At 33.9% G+C, this 18,019-nt stretch overlaps 1 protein-coding gene and 2 pseudogenes across 1 annotated transcript in view; 1 reads left to right on the top strand and 2 right to left on the bottom strand.

Moving 5' to 3' along the window:
• The window catches only part of FAM81B (family with sequence similarity 81 member B), a gene marked incomplete at its 5' end in the record, with an annotated part of 49,745 nt that overhangs the window by 10,527 nt on the left and 21,199 nt on the right, over positions 1–18,019 (bottom strand). Inside the window, 3 exons of the mRNA XM_011378157.2 lie at positions 2,076–2,182; positions 8,623–8,752; positions 15,380–15,498. Coding sequence (XP_011376459.2) covers positions 2,076–2,182; positions 8,623–8,752; positions 15,380–15,498 — 356 coding nt within the window. The remainder of the gene's footprint in view (positions 1–2,075; positions 2,183–8,622; positions 8,753–15,379; positions 15,499–18,019) is intronic.
• Positions 7,000–7,118, top strand: LOC111732195 (annotated as a pseudogene).
• On the bottom strand, positions 16,505–16,627 carry LOC111731888 (annotated as a pseudogene).

The raw sequence follows: 18,019 nt of genomic DNA, 5'->3' as shown, positions 1-18,019 counted from the left end.
TACATAAACTTTAGAACTAGGAATCTTGCCTTTAGAAATAAAAGAACCTAAATCTAAGGTTATCTAAGGACATGCACAAGACAATTTTTTGTTTGTGTAAACTGGAAGGAAACTATTTCTCGATAAGATAAATGATTGAATTAATTATTGCATGTCTGTAAATTAAAATATTATGCAGCTATAAAAAATAATGTTAGAATAATATTCACTGATCTAGAGAGGTATCCAAGATGCAGTCGAAAAACAAATTATTGAGTAACGTATATAGGATTTGCTTTAAAAATCTATGCATATAATGTGTGAAACATATATAATTATATGTGTATATATAATATACATGTTACATATAAATGTATATATAAACGTGTAGATATATGTTTACACGCACAAATTTCTCTTTCTTTTACATGTTTATATTAACAAGGAGGAAAATGTTGAAGGATACGTTCCTGGAGTTAACATTGGTTACAATAGGAAGCTGGGATGCTGACTTTTTTTTTTCATCTATCTTTTATTTTGTTTGTTACAATTAATGCATATTACTTTTTAATTTAAAAAACGAAGAAAGTTTTAAAAAGAGTCAATTGTTTAATTCAATGACTTATTAGAACTCATAAATATTTGCCTGGGGAAGAATCTGGTTTACTTACTATAATTACCTATTATAATACTAAAGAAATTTTAAGAGTTCATTATTTCAAGTAAAAAAAAAAAGATTCAAGTTTATACTATAACGAAAGTGCCCAGATTCAGATTTAACTATTTAGATTGACTATAAGTCAATTTCCTACAAGATTGAAGATGGAAAACGTACACAGCATCATCAATAAAGCAGTTAGCACTAGATCTTAAACATTTCCTTTACCTCTCTTTTCTATTTATTAATATACTTCATCTCTTTAAGTTAGTCTTCCATTTCAGATTATAAGTCCAATTTCTGTCCCAATAAAATCAATTCTTAAGCTGTCCTTTTGAAACAATTTACCTTCTCCTTTGAACATTTTCGTAATCTTAATTCAAAGCTAAAAGAATTAGATGAAGAACCACACAGATATTTATTGAGCATTCTCATTGTGCTAGAATTTAAGAACCTAGATATGCTTTTTTTAGAGTAAGAATAAAGTGGGTATTTTCTGTTTACTCAATATATTTCTCGGAGTTTTAATAATTACTGTTTTTCATCACGTATTTCCCAATTTAACATCTCTGAAATTGGGAGGTGTCTTAAAATAATCATGTGCTATGGTTTAATTGTTAGCTTCATGTCTTATAGGTACAAACATATAATGTTACATACATCTTACAGTCAGTGGACTTAGATTTCATGAAATATGGTAGAAATGGGGAGAAATGAAGAAAGCAAAATATTATCAGAATACTAGATTTGACTGAGGCATTAAACCCAAGCAATGAAGGACAGAGAGGAAAAAGAACAGGGGTAGAAGAAGTAAGGTGGTATCATCCAAGTGACTAGAATGTTCTTTTGCCTGCACCAGGAACCCAGGAAATAGTGGTCATTTAAACAAGAAAGGAAGATTTGAGGATAAGGAAGCAGTAATTTGAATGTTTGAAGTCTTGTCTCCTTCATGGCTTTCTCCATTGCATAGGGGAAAACTGAATTTAAGATGGGATAGAGACTAGTCTTAAAAATGGATAATGTAAAGGAGCAAGTAGAGGATCTTAGAAAAAATCTTAGGAAAAGTTTTTAAGAAAAGCTTTTGTAATCAAAGATATTTTAAATGTTATTTATAATCTTGTGGAATCAACGTATATTCAATAGTGCTTTACATTGTGGCATTTTAAAATACAATTGATAAGTTAAAATTTCTCTATAAGAAAGATCTGAATGAGTAATCAATTCATTTGAGATATGCAGACAGAGAATGACAAAATTAATATATTTTATTATGAATATTGCATAAATTACTGTAGAACATGCTGAACATCAGTTCGTTGCTTTATTTCTTGGCCAGATTCATATTCCTGAGATAAGTTTTTATTTAATGCCAATGCTTTCATTAGGCAAAACTTTTTGAAATGCATTTAACAGAATTAAAAATCTTCCATTCACTTACTTGAACTCCAAAAGATTCATTTCATGGCCATAATCCCCCTGGACCATCTTTAAATTTGAAATTTGCTCAGAATTGGAAGCCTCTATTTTTCCTAAGAGCTGCATTACCTAATGAAAGTACAAAAAGGAACTTTTTGTGTATGTGAACAAAATCACTAGCACTTACATTAATTATACTTTTTTTCTAAAGAAGTCAGAAAATAGGCTTGAGCCTAAAGCATGTTCGCATTTAAAAACAAGTTTTTTTCAAAGGAATGATTCAATAGTTATAGAACTATCAGGGACAGAATAATAGGGTAATGTTCCTTTCTGCTGTCTATAATATTCTTTTGATAGTAGGCTACCTAATGAAGTAACAAAAACATTCTTTGACATTTGTTTGTTAATTTGTTAATTTGATTATTTACTTTCTGTCTTCCCACTATATCCTCTATCACCATTATACCCTCAGTGCACATCAGATGGCCAATGGTAAAAGCTCACCAAATACTTATTGAACAAATGTTTAAATGCACAGTTAGGCTCTGAGAAAAACACAATAGAGTGGCCTAATATTAGGCCTCAGGAATTTCCAGGTAGAATTCTGACATGAGCACAAGCAAATCCCAAGTGAAATGACTTAGGGCATGTAAAGGTAGGAAAAACTAAGTTTTACTGCTCAGAGTTAGGATAAGAGTGTGTTTTCCACATTGCCAGAAACTTGAGGAAGTTCCTTAAGGTAAAAGAACTGGATTGGAAAATAGTTGCAGAGTTACAGCACATAATCAAGACTAAACCAACTAACATCAAGGAGAATGAAACCAAACGATTGGCTTTGGCCAAACAATTCAGATCCTAAAACAAATGGTCATATGGAGGAGAGTGGACACTTAACAAAATCAGAGCTCTCTTAGAAAAAGAGGTGAATAATGGAAGGGTTTGAATAGATTAATATTTGGTGGGCAACCAGTAACACATGAATGGCTGTTTACAGGAGGTACGCTTAAGGCAGGATTGCTTTAATAATAAAATAATAGACAAATCCATTCCTGGCAAAAGTGAGGAAAAAGAAAGCAGGCAGAGCAATATTGTTAGATAAAAATGTTCAAGGCAAAATATGTTAAATGGGCAAAGATGGTCATTCTTATAGATGAAGAGTGGAATCCACAGTGAAAAATTAAGAGTTTTGAACCTTAATTTACTTTATATATTGAACTGAAAAGAAATAGCTATAGAATTGCAAGGATGCCCTGATTTTTCTTCAGAACATATAGAATTATAAAGATGAACTAATGGAGACAATATAGTAGTGATTTTAAATGACTTCTCCTGACTACTGGTCAAATAAGTAAAATATAAGTTAAGGATATAGGAAGATATGAAAATATAAAATGTATTTAGTACATATACCAAACAATCTATCTTGCTAACAGCAAACATTCATGCTTTCCCAGTGCCCACAGAACTTCGCGACAAGTAAGCACACGCATGACTATAAACTCTCAAATTATTCTAAAAAGCAGGAAAAACTCTGATTATAACTCTAAGTACACTGCTCTAAAGCTTGTTAAAAGTATAAAGAAACAAAAATCTAACCATTTGAGTAAACACTTTTAATTCTATCACTTATTTCCACTGTTTCACATGAAAATGTGCCCCCCAGATCTTCTACTATGAGGAAAGAGCATAATTGGCCAAAGACCTTGATATTTGAGCTCAAAATCCATCACCATATTTCCCACTGGCTTCTCCCAGCCGATGTCTGAGTAATATCTTTGATGAGTGACTTTGGCTCAAGGAACTTGGTGAAACTTTGTTAGAATAGAATTTCGATCTCAGACTTTCCTTCTCTGCCTTTTTCACAGGAGTCAGTTCTGTATTGCAGTCTGATGGCTCTCTTCATCTCCTCCGGTCTCCTCCCCATTTTCCTTCACAGTTTTTTCCCTCAAGTATCTTGCACATCTAATTTCTTTATTGCATTTGCTTCTCAAAGGGCTAATGCAAGTGTCAAAGAATAAATTAATTCTGCAATTACAATTCACTTAGAAAAGGATAATGAAAACATTACATATCAAAAAAACACAACCACATCTATAATCAGAGATAAATTTTGTGACATTAAATGTTTCCATAATTATAGAAGACAGAATGAAGCTATGTATACTATTTATTTCACAAAATTAAAAAGAAAGAATAACAAACCTAACCAAAGGAAAGTAGGATAAAGAAATTGATAAATTGGAGTAGGCAGAACAGCTGTCATCCTTGAAACCCATGTTATGCTGTGTTAGATGGCCAAAGGGATTTGCAACTGTAATTAAGTTTACAGACCTTGAAGTAGGGACATTATCTTGTTTTATCTAAGTTGGCCTAGTCTAATTACATGAACCCCTAAAAGCAGAGAACTTTCTTTAGCTGGAGCCGGAGGCAGCTAATATATTTCAAAACTTGAGTGAAATAGATATTTTTCTGAGAAAAAGTAACTTACTAATGCTGACCCTTGAATATATAGAATGTTTGAACAGACCAATTTCTATAGAAAAAAACTGAGCAAATATATCAAAGGACTACTTCCTCCACCAAAACATCAGGCCCAGAGAGTTTCAGAGGCAAAGTTACCAAATTTTTAAAGAATAGAAAATTATAGTACTCTTTACATTGATTCAGAGTGTAGAAAAAGAAGAGAAACTTTCGAATTATTTCCTGAAGCCAGTGCAACATTGATTCTAAAATCTGAAAAAATTGTACACACAAACCACACACCTACACGCACACAAACACATTATAATCAAGTGCAATTTATTTTTTAAAAGGGATAGTTTAATAGTAGGAAATGTATCAATACAAATAATTATTCTGGTAAAACTCTGGAGAAAACTCACATGATTATCTCCACAAATGCTGAAAAGGCATTTGACAAACATTCCTAATCATTTCTGATTAAAAAAAACAACAACAGTAAAATAGGAATAGTTGCATATTAAACATGTTTATTGAGGATAAGGGACACACTGGCGGCCTTTCTTTTAAAGTCAGGAACAAGAGCAGGCTGCCCACTTCATGGCACTACTATTTAATATTATACTGGGGTTATTAATCAAAGTGATTAGAAAAGGGAGAGAAATTATGTATATGAAAATGGAAAAAGATGAGGTAAAATTATTTTAAAATGTGATTATGTGCCTGAAAAAAACGTGGAAAATTACTGGTGTCGAGAATAGAATTCACTAAGTTAGTGGAATATAAAATTAATATAGTCTTCGTGATATAGCAACTAGTCAGAAGATATAATGAAATCCCCACCACAATAAACTAAAGCCAGAAAAGGTAACAAAATATCAAAATACATTTAAGAAGAAATGATGTCAAAACTATATGAGGAAAATTTGAAACTATCCCTAAAGGATATAAAAGCAAACCTGAACAGTGGGAAGCACATGATGTTATTGGATACTCATAACATTCAGCATTGACTATGTCAATGTTAAAGTTAATTTGTAAATTTAACACAATTTTAACAAATTTAAAGCCGAGTTTATTTGTTGATTTATTTGCTGGAACTGAATAGGTTGATTTAAAAATCACATACAAAAACAATTATCACCAAAAAAAGGGAGGGCGGGGAAAGCAATGGAAGAGACTAGCCCTACTAGTAAAAATACTATGAGGCTTCAATAACATAATAATTAAGACATATCCTATACTAGGAAAACCTCCAAATAGATCAAGGATTTAAATGTAACCAATAAAGCACTGAAAATGACAAGAAAATATGAGCAATTCTTTTAAGTCTTTCTAACTGTGACTCAAAATTCCAGAAGCCACAAACAAAATGACGGATAAATTCACCTACAAATAGAGAACATATGCATGTCAAAAGACAAATGACAAACTGGGAAAATGTATTTGCAGCTCATATCATAGAGAAAATGTTCTTCTCCCTAACATATAAAGAGCTCCTGCAAATTGAGAAGAAAAAGAAAAATAGGCCAATAGGGAAATGGATAAAAGACATGAACAGACTACTCACTGAAAAAGAAATATAAACAGCTCTTAAATATAAGAAGATTCTCAACCTCATTCATAATAAGAAAGGTAATTACACAGAGATGCTGTCTTTTTCCTATAAGAATGGCAAATTTCAAAAGTCAAACACTCATTTGTGAGGCAATGGGGATGTAAGACAATTCAGTTGCTTGTGGGTGTGTAGTATGCTAGAAGTCCTACAGGGAACAAGATCTTTCAAAATAACAAACATGTACCTTTGACCCAGCAATCCCATTTCTGGTATTTATCCTACAGACACACACGTACACGGAAAATGCTATAAATGCAAGGTTACATTGCAGTATTGTTCGAAAGAGTAAAATATTGAAAAGAACCAAATGTCCATCATTAGAGATTGGTTAAATGAACTGTTATACACAGAAAAAGGGTATGCAGTTGTTAAACAAATGAATACGGAAGCTCTCCATGTCTTGATATGGTGGATCTCCAGCATATGTTTGTTTAGGTAGATGCATTGTACCTAGATATATTGTAACATATACAATACGCTATTCCTTTGTGTAATAAAGGGGAAAATAAGACTACTTATTTGCATTTGTTTGTATCTGCATAAAGATATACCAAAATGATCCACAATTGACTGGTAAAAATGGTTATCTATAAGAGGCATGAAAGAATGTGATAATTAGTGACAAAAGTGGGAGTGAAAATTCTCAGGGCATATTATTTTACATAGTTTCAATTCTTGGATCATATGTATACATTACCTGTTTTTTTTTTTAAAAAAAAACAGAAGAAACTTTATAGTCCAATGTCACTCTTGAATTTAGATACAAAATAAAGTATTACACAATAGCTACGTAGCTTTCATTACAGAAATTCAAGAATGTTTCAGTATTGGAAAATGTATTAACATAGCACATTAGAATCTCAAAGAGGTCTATGACCATGCTACCCTGAACAAGCCTGATCCCATCTGATCTTGGAAGGTAAGCAGGGTCAGGCCTGGTTAGTACTTGGATAGGCGACCACCTAGGAAGACCAGGTGCTATAGGCATAAAAAATTAAAAAGTAAGGGATTGTAAGCTGACAAGGTCCTTGAAATCTGTGAGGTCAACCAAGGGTTGCCTCGCCTAAAAATAATAAAATAAAATAAAATAAAATAAAATAAAATAAAATAAAATAAAATAAAATAAAATAAATAAATAAATAAATAAATAAATAAAATAAATAAATAAAATAAATAAATAAAATAAATAAAATATAAAATAAAAAAATAATATAAAATATAAAATAAAAAATAAAATAAAATAGCCAAAGAAGTAAATAAACAAGCAAAAACTCAAATCAAAAAACAAGATGGTGATGTAGGCACTCATTGATATCTAAAAAGCATTCAATAAAACTAAATGTTCAGTCCTACAAAAACTAAAGTAGGAATTGATGGATAATTCCTTTACATGATTAAAAATATATCAAATCAACACCCAACAGCATAGTCAGGAACCAGATAAGTTTGCCTTCTATGATAACTTTTATTTAACAGTGTTCTAGAAGTTCTAGCCAAGACCTTAGGAAAAAAGTAATGAGGTATTATATCAGAAAACTGGAGATAAAATTGTCATAATTTGTTGTTGATATGATTGAGTACCTTGAAAAACTAAGAGAATCAACCTAGAAACTATTAGGACAAATTAGATGGGTGCATAGGAGGATGAACAAGCAGAGCCTCACAGGACTGGAGAAAACTGTGCCCCGTGAACCTCTCCTCTTGATAAATTGGCTTCCAGAAACAAATCACCAAACACCAAACTTTACTTCCCCAGTTCCCAAAGGATTTCCACTTTGTTCTGCCCAAAGGACTTCAAAAGAAATGTGCTTGTTTCACATAAGACATGGGACAAAGTGGAGCACAGAAGACTTTGCATTAGCGCTTTTAGTCCAAACACTGGCTTGGAAGATGAGAAAGGGGAGAGACATTTCAAGCAGGAAAGAACCAGGACAGCATGGAGGCCGTGTGATATCTTGGATTGAGTGGGGACCTCCCTGCAGCTAGTTCAGTATCACTGGGTATAAAAGACAAGCCATAGGCATAGGAGGTGAACTGAAGAGAGAAGCAGAGGCCAGTGTAGAGATGGCCTTTAACACCCAGGCAAATGGTCTTGTATATTATTTTGTAAGAGACATAACCCATTGCAGTGATGTACATGATCAACTCATATTTATGTTGGAACTTTAATAACACCTACCCTGAGAAAATCTTTTGTTTATAGTCCTTGGTTCTACAGTCTTTGTGGGGAACCCAGAGAGGAAGGAAGTAATGGCAACAGTGGCATCAAGTGGCATACTTAATTGGGTGGGTGTGTTGAAACATAGGAGGCACTCATTACATATTTGTTGATTGAACTGACAATATTCATGGTGTATATACATGAGCTGTTTAAACTTTTTGGAAGAAAAGACTTCTGTTGAACAATTACCACTTGACTGGGCATGTTGATAAACTATAGGGATCTGACTTCTGGCAGTAACACATAAGCGTTCCATCTATTTTCAGTTACCTTCATATCCAAATTCTTAGAAACAATTTCTAGGGCAGACACGAGCTCTTTAATTGTTTTTTCAATTTGCTGGTGCTCGTGCCTGATGAAATGAATGTCTTCAGAAAGCTTCATGATGCTGGAATCACATCTAGTGGTAAGATGGAAATTGTTTGTGAGATCAGTATGTTCATAACATTTTTAATACTATAGTAGGATCTGTGCATTGATTTGATGCCAAAAGTTCTAAAGTTCTTTGAAAAATGAGTTGGTAGATGTGGGAGAATATACAGGACTCTCCTTCATATTTTTTCTTCTCTTCCTAATGGGAAAGAAACCAAGTCAGATATTAAAACTCTGGCCCAAACCAGAAAAACTGAGTTGGAGTAGATGAAGACATTGGAGTAGAGTTGGAGACTGGGGGAAAATTTTAGATTTTCAGCCTGATATGTTAACTCAGTCATAGGAGTTCCAACAGATTTTAATGTTTTGAGACTATTTCTGCTTCCTATGGTTAGGCAAAAGTGAAATTCTTCTATATCACATTGTAAATCCACTTTTCTCTCATTAGCCTCTTTTCTTGGTTCCCAGATTGTTAATTCTCCTCTGCTAGAAAAAAATGTCCTAGCCCACCAAAGTCTTTCAACCCATCTTCAAAATACAATTTACATCCTCTTACTCCCAATCAAAACTTCTGCTCTTTGAGTGGTCTCAGTCGAGTATTGTCTTATGTAAGGAAAAAAAAAAATCCACAGTAACATGTGAATGAAGCCTTGGCCTATAAATTGCCTTTAGTATTTTTCGGAAGGAACTCAATGGATATGGGGTAGGAGTTGAAGATTAACCATCTTCCCAGCATGTCAGGGAACCCCACCCTTCTACCACCACTCATGGCTCTCTTGGGGAAGAGCAGATTACCTATTGTATTGATCATAAGTTTCAGGGTTCCTTCAAAACCCTTAGTAGCTGCCTTGAATAATGTTACTTCATACAGTTATTGAAGGATGAATGGAGGTAATGAATGCAAAGCGCTTAGCCAGTGCCTCACAGGGAGGGACCTCCCACACAAGATCAGCAGTTATTATTTACGCTACTTGGCACTTGTCACCTGTTCATTTTCACCTCCCCGCCAACCCAGCCAGCTCATCCCACACTCTGCAGTTAAGGATTAGTGGTTTTCCAGAGCTGTGCTCTATATTCCAAAAGGAAGTTTCTCCTTTCCTCCTTTGGAGTGATTTTGTTTCTGTTAAAATAACACAAGTCTATTATAAAAAATTTTCACATACCAAAAGAACAAAGAGGAGAATTGATATCCCGAATTCTACTTTTCAGAAATAATCATTGTTAATGGTTGTCATTGAATTCACCACACACACACACACAGAAATGGGAGGAAGAAAGAAATATAATAAACTAATTTTAGAATACTTGTATTGTATATGCCAACTTTGTTAAAAATGTTACATTGAAATTTAATTTAATTTAACCTAAGGAAAGCAAACTGTAGTGAAAAATGAAGAAATTACTGAACTTAAGATATATAGTTCTTTACTACCAGAGATATTTTTTAAAAAGAAGTTATAAAAAGCTATCATAAATTGGAATCATGCTTTTTACACTTACCATTTCAACTTTAGACATTACTTATTGACCATGTGCCAAAAACTGAGGAAATAAATAAGTTTATATACTTGTTCTTTAACAGTTTTTGTTCATATTTTGTTTTTTTAAAAATGTCAAGTTACATGACATTTACATTGTTCTATAACTAGATTTCTCACTGTCATTTAATCTTTATTCTATATTTAGAGCCTATATTCATTGACAGTCCTTTTAAACCATGATTTCTGAGACTCTTATTTTGATTTATTCCTTGGCTATCCAGATTTTGCCATCCAGATTTCGAAAGAGAGCCTCAAGAATATTGGAATCTTTAAGTTCTTGAGTGCTTGAGAATGTCTGTTTGTTCTCTTATACTTGAAAGATAACTCATTTAACATCACTGGACCACTTTTTCTTTTGTTCAGAACAAGATAGATGTTGATCCATTCTTTTCTGGCATTGGTTGAAGTAAAGAAGTCCGAGGTGACATTTTATGTGATCTGTTTTGTCTGCCTAGGTATGTCTAATGATTCTTTTTACTTCTAATGATTCTTTATTCTTTATGTTCAGTAACTTCAATCAGGATATCTTGGTATAACTGTTCTTATATTAACTTTTCTGGGGTTAGTTTTTTCTTTTGAGCAGCACATTCAAATCTCTGGCAAGAAAGCTTTCTTCTCTTATATCTATGAATACTTTTTTTTTTTTTTCTGAATAATTTGTTTTGCTTCTTCAGGAGCTCCTATTAGGTCTATGTGGAATGAGTTTTACTGATCTGCCACATACATCATTTCTCTATAAGCATTTTTACATTAAAAACCATTTTCTTTTTGTCTTATATGGTTTGCTCATGCTTGTTTTTTTTTTAATAACTTATTTCTAGTCATATTTATTCTATTTGGAGGGCTTCTAAAGCAGATTTAATCTCTGTAATATTTTAATTTTTTCTTTCACTATATCCCTGAGCAATTCCAGTTTATCTATCTCCTTTTGTTACCTGAAATCTCTTTTTTGGGGGGTAAACCCTTTTATCTCATATTTTTATCAAAGTGAAACATGCCTATATTTAAAAGTCAATAATAACAAAAGACTAATAACAGAGTATAGTAGTTTCTTGCTCAGCCTCTCCCTACTTCTCAGTTCCTCTCCTGAGAGGCAAGTGCCCACTTTTACCCACAGTTTTGGAGGTTCCTGTGCAGCCGACGTCTTTTGAGGATTCTTTAGTGTAAAACTAAGTCATTTTCAGCTTATCTCACAGCTTAAAATTGATTTTATTACATCTGTAAGTTAGTTGCCATATGTCCATCTGTCTTCTAGATTCTAAGGTTTCTATGCTAATGTCTCTGGTCTTTGTGGGTTTATGTTTTAAAGAGAAAATCTTTTTACTGTAGATTTAGTGGGGCTTTTGGAAGAAGCAAAATTACATGTAACTTCAATCAGCAATATCTGATCTTTTTCTTTTGCTCTTAATTTCTTTGAACCTTTTATTTTAACTCTTCTTGTGTTTTGAGGGTGATTCCTCTCATGAGGCATATTAATCACCCTTATGTTTTTATGTCTATCTCTATCTAGCCTATCTAATCTATCTAATCTCTAATCTATGTAATTTATCTAATCTATCTATGGATGGTGGTGGTGATGATTTTTATGCACAAGCTAGATTCTTCCGAACTACCACTCTTACTTTTTTTAATGATTCTGGCTACCTGCAGAAGATCATTGAGTGGGTGTTTGGTGGAGAGTAGATTATATCCTCTACTCAGGTTTGTCTGAGTAGAAATCTGTTATTTTCTTAGGCCTGGGGGTGGGGAGTGCACATCTCCCCCATTTTATTCTCAAAAACCAGATTGTACATCTCAGAGCAAATCATTAAGTCATAGATTTTCTGTTGTGACACTATCATCTCCTCTCCTTCCTCGTTGTGCTGTACTTCAGCCAGTTTCTCTCAGGTATGAATTGGCAAAGAGAAAGGTCCTAGATGATAACTATCATGATTGCATCTTCAGCTACACCTGCCCAGCTGTTCTGTATCACTGATCTGAATCTCTACAGGGACATTTTCTATCTCTCCTATGACCTACCCAAGCCCCTAGGTATTAGTGCTCTATTGAAATTATTTGGCCTATGCCTTTCAGGATGATGACTCTTGATTTGGAGGAAATCATTATGTTTAAGGTCTAAGGAGGACTCTATCACCCCAAACATCACAGACCCACTCTGCTTGGGTTTGGCAGTTATGGCAGCTTCCATATCATATTAAAGATGGAGTTTCTTTTCTTTTTCTTTTAAACTGGCACTGAGATGTCTCAAGTGAGAGGAGTAAAACTATCTTTGTCCTACTATCTTTAAACAGAAGTCCTCACTCTTAACTTTTTGAAAGCTGGCAATATCCATATCATTATTGTTTTTTCAAAGGATGTGACTTTTGCTTTTAATCACATGTCTACACAATTTGTCATTTTTGTTTTTTTCATATGCAGATCTGCCTTTGGGTCCCAAATAGCCTAAGGTGCCTAGAGGGTTGGCCTCTTCTGGCTGCTGCTACAGATTGCAAGCCAGAGCCATCCCTGCGGGTGCCCTTTACAGACTCAACTTTTCCTTTTTTGCAGTTAAGACTAATCTACTGAATAGAGGAGAGGGTGCGAGAAGCAGGCCAGACAATTTTGAGAACCTCATCTCATTGGAAGTACTTTCTTTTAAACTGCCACTGTAGTGGGGTGGAAAATACAGTGTAAAATTCGAAGCACATTGTAGTTATCAAATATTGAGTTTGATTTATGAAGCAATAAATTGCTAAGAATTATGTTAAAATAATCAATTTCATTTATGCCAAAATGCAAATTGAAATTAAGGTCCATAATTAAAACAATAATTAATCTGCCTCAGTTTGTCCATTAGTCAATTGCCTGGTAAAAATATGGAAAAGAAACAGAAGAGGAAAAGTGAATTTAAATCTCATGGCTTTCAGCCAGATTCTGTCTCAGATTACCAAATAGATTGAAGAAAATTTTTATAAAAGAAAGACATTTCAAGGAAAAATAAAACCTTGTCTTCAAACCACTATTTAAGATTGAAGAGGAAGGTAAGTAAGAGACAAGAGAGGAAGATGGATGAATAGGAGGCTCTTGATTTTCATTCCTCCCATAGGTATTCCAAGTAAACAACTATGCACGGATCAATTTCTTGTGAGAAAATTTCCTTGGGAGAAAGAAACTAGAGACTCCTACACATCAGGCAAATAAGAAAATATCTCTATCAAAATGGGTAGAAAAAGCTGAGACACACTCATGTCATAAACCCCATCCCTGGCGCAGTGCCTTATAATTGGGAGGGAACCCCCAAATCCCAGCTTCTCCCTGAGGAGTGAAGGATTTGGACCACACATCTAGCTCTCTAACTTTTACAACTATCATTTGAGAGACTGGCTCTGAATTCACCTATCTCTGAGAGTTAGTGGGGTTCAGTTGTGAGTCCCCTGGGAACACAGAAAACAAAGAAGTGATTTTAAATGGCCACAAGATTAAAAAATGGACAAAGGACCTGAACAGACATTTGTTGGAAGATGATATACAAATGGCCAACAGGTTCATGAAAAGATGCTCACTGTCACTAATCATCAGGGAAATGCAAATCAAAACCATGATGAGATACTACCTCATATCTGTTGAGATGGCTATTATCAAGAAATAAAATGTAAGTGTTGGAGCGTATGTGGAGGAAAGGGAACCTTTGTATACTATTGGCAGGAATGTAAATTGGTACAGCCATTACAGAAAACAGCATGGAGGTTTTTCAAAAAACTAAAAATAGATAATGTCTAGCAAACCCCCTCTTCTGAAAATATGCCCAAAGGAAATGAAATCAGTACCTGGAAGAAATATCTGTACTCCCATGTTCATTGCAGCAATATTCAGATAGCCAAGCTATGGAAACCACTTAGATATACATTGATGGATGAATGGATAAAGAAATTGTGGTATATGTACACACACAAACACACATAGAGGAGTACTTTCAGCCTCATAAAAGATATTGCCATTTAAGACCACATGAACCTGATGGACATTATCATAAGTAAAATATGCTAGGCACAAAGACAAAAACTGCATGATTTCACTTACAATATAAAAATGTCAAATACAGAGAAGCAGAGAGTAGAATAGTGGTTAAGGGTAAAGAGGTGAGGGAAATGGGGAGATATTGGTCAAAGGATGTGAAGTTGCAGTTATGTTGGATGAGTAAGACTAAAGACCTGGTGGTCCAGCAGGGCTGAAGAATGGAAATAAGCCGAGAGTAAATTTCAGGAGCCCTCATTACACACAAAAAAGATAACTGTGACAAGATATGTTAATTATATTGCCTGTGGTAATCATTTTATGATGTATATGTATATCAAGTCATCATGTTGTGTACCTAAAATATATACAACTTTTTATTTTAAAGAAAAGACAAACCAAAAGAACCGGAGTGGAGCAAAGAGAGTTGAATGTCTTCTTGATATTATGTATTAGGTGTTATATTTGGTCATTAACACTTCAGAGTGGTTAACAAAATGGAGGTAGAGGTATTCCAGGAGGGAGGCAAGCGGTGCTGGGCAGGAGATGTAGAGATAGGGAGGTGTTTATGGTGAGCCATTCACAAGTCATCTTCGATGTGTCCACCAGAATGGTCCTGCCATTGTCAATACCTACAGATTTTTACTGAACTGTATACCATTAATTCTTTTGATTTTAGAAATCTCAAAAGATGTTATTCAAAATTTTATCCATTGGCAGTAAATCCTTTTTCTTAGACTTTAATATGTAATTCTCGTGTATTTTAAATGGTTTAATAATTAGAATTTAACTCTTGGGGATTTTATATGTGGTTATGAGGGCGTGTTTTTGTATGAATGCTGGCATTTGCACAGTTGAGATCTGTAAAGAGAAGACTCTTGTCACTTGTAGATCAAATGACATTCTGTATGAGACTTTTATAGAAAAATCGGATCTCAAAGGTAGCATAAGGTTTTCAAAATCTATGACATAATTTCTCAATTACCATTTCATCGGTTTACCTTAATGTAAAGACAGTATCTTGTTTGGAATTTTTGAGAACAATACGGAACTTATTTGAGAATGGGAATCGAGTGGCCAAGAACTGACTGCTAAATGTTAGTTAATATGCTGCTTCTCACCTGGCTACTCTTCCTCGAAGATCTCCAACTCCGTGAAGATGTTTGGTGTTTAGCTCTTGGACTGCAAAATTAGTTCCTGTGGCCGCCTGATCTCGAACTCTTATTTGGTCTTCTAAAATCTGTAATTTTGAGTAAAATTCCCATTAATTTTCCATCACACATGATAAAAAAATATCGTTTAAAGCAGAGGTTACAAAATCGAATGCATTCCCTAGTTAGGTTGATAGTGTAAATGAGTGAGAGAGTGCTATGTCAGAGAGAAGCCACTCCTGCTTTATCCCAGGAAGGCAGTAATGGCTTAATTCCAGCTGATTGTCACCAGGAAAGAACAATGGTTTAACAGTACTTTAGAATCCAGAAATCCAGATTTAAATACTGACATCTTATTCAAAATCTTTTATAAGCACTCTATGGGCCAAAAAAAATATATATTTGTACTGTTTGGCAATGGGTTGTCATTTGGCCATCATTGATACAACAGCTTTTCATGAAAACCTATTTCAGAGTTGGTGGTAAGTTTCGGAAAAAAAGGATCTTTCAAATGGCATCAGGCAAGGCCTTTCACAGATTGAATCAGAACATAATGAAGCTAATACAACTAACACAAGCAAATCTGACTCAAACTGTTTCATACACACAGAGTAAAAAAGGTTTACTGTTCTAAATATTTTTAGAGAACACGAGAGATTTATGGCTCAACTATCTTCACATTATATCTAGATATTCTGAAATAGAGCTGACTCTATTTCAGGTTGGTAGTCCCAAGAACAGTAGTTTTTAATTTTTTGCACTCATATAAAAATATTACTTTAATAATTGAAAAACTTTTGCTTGTCCATAGAAAAATTTATATCTTACTTGACATTCAAATAAATTCCAGTGTAAAGTGAGGGCATATAAAAAAGAATTTGTATTTACTCAGAAAAAAGTGCGAGTATAATGACTTTGGAAAACTCATCAATTTGATGTGGGAAACTATACATATGTGTGTGTGTGTGTGTGTATACACACATATATATGTATATATACATATATGTATATATTTTTTAGGCAAGGCAACACTTGGTTGACCTCACAGATTGGAAGGACCTTGTCAGTTTACAATCCCTTGTTTTTTATTTTTTATGCCTACAGCACCTGGTTTTCCTAGGTGGTCTCCCATCCAAGTACTAACCAGGCCCAACCCTGATTAGCTTCCGAGATCAGACTCCCAGGATCGGGCTTGTTCAGGGTGACATGGCCACAGACTTTATTTGCTATATTTGACCAAGGCCTGAACTATGTTTAAACTTATGTTTATTAATTTTCTGATGAAAAGAAAGATTTTTTTGTAGCAAATGAATTATAGGAATTTCAAAGACCATATACAGAATCTTGCCCATTTGTAAGCCAGCAGATTAAGACAACCTAAGAGCAAAGAAAGGTTTAACAGAAGACATAAAAGTGTCAAAAACACTAGCTAGAGTTTTTTTGTTTGTTTGTTTTTAGTTTTTCATTTGTGTAGGGTCTTAGTCCAGGTGGCTATAACAAAATACCACAGACTGGGTAGCTTATAAAAACAAAAATTTATTTCTCACAATTCCGGAGGCTGGAGGTCCAAGATCAGAGTACCAGCATAGGCCAGTTCTGCTGGGGGCCATCTTTTGCGTTGCAGACTGCCAACTATTTGCTGTGTCCTTACATGGTGAAAGGGACTGGGGAGCTCTGTGGAATATCTTTTATGAGAACACTATTTTATTCATGAGAACTCCATCTTCATGACCTAAACACCGCCCAAAGTCCCCACCTCCTGATACCATCACATTGGGCATTAGGATTGCATTATGAATTTGTGGGGAACACATAAGGACCATAACAGTAGGTGTTGTGTATGCTTTGTTTTAATAAAGAACAGTGATGAAAGGGTACTTGCCCTACTAAGTACTAAAAAATTTTATAAAATAAGGATAAGTAAATCAGTATAGCTAAACAGATGTATATTGCTAAATAGATTAATTAATGTAATGAAAACCATGGTAAATCTAAGAAAGAAATATGCTATACGTGAGATTCACAAATCAATGGGGGAGCAATTTCACAAATGGTTTTGAGATCTCTGATAACTTATTCAGAAAACAATCCATTTAGATCTTGGCTTCATGTCATACATCAATATAGATTTTGGAAAACTAGAGTATAAATAAAAAGTTAAATCATAAAAATAACAGATAATAGAGGAAGTCATTTCATCTTTGAAGAAATTTCTTAGAAAATAATGAGAGAAATCACAAAGCAAAGTATTGGAATGCTTAACTTTATATAGTACTTGTAAAAAACATTTTAAATATAATTTAGATATAAATAAAAAAATGGAAAAACATAACAGATCTTATTGCCAAGAGTTTCAGTGGTGTGCTACAATCAACATGGACCTGCTCGTGAGAGCCAATTGTGCGTGCCTCCTCCTGTCTTTATGTTCAGTAACATCATACTGGTGTTTGAAATCAATTACAGTGAGAGTTGCACCATGTAAATAGGCAAACACTGCAAATCGGACTTTTATCACCCAGAAAAAAATTTATTGCTGATTGTTAAACATTTACCAACGTACTACTGGTTGTTATTCTTAAATTAATAATAAAACTCATCAAATCGAAAGAA

The sequence above is a fragment of the Pteropus vampyrus genome, unplaced genomic scaffold (assembly GCF_000151845.1).
Source record: "Pteropus vampyrus isolate Shadow unplaced genomic scaffold, Pvam_2.0 Scaffold11, whole genome shotgun sequence".
Lineage (NCBI taxonomy): Eukaryota > Metazoa > Chordata > Mammalia > Chiroptera > Pteropodidae > Pteropus > Pteropus vampyrus.
The sequence above is the reverse complement of the archived record's forward strand: the minus strand, read 5'-3'. Positions and strand labels throughout refer to the sequence as shown.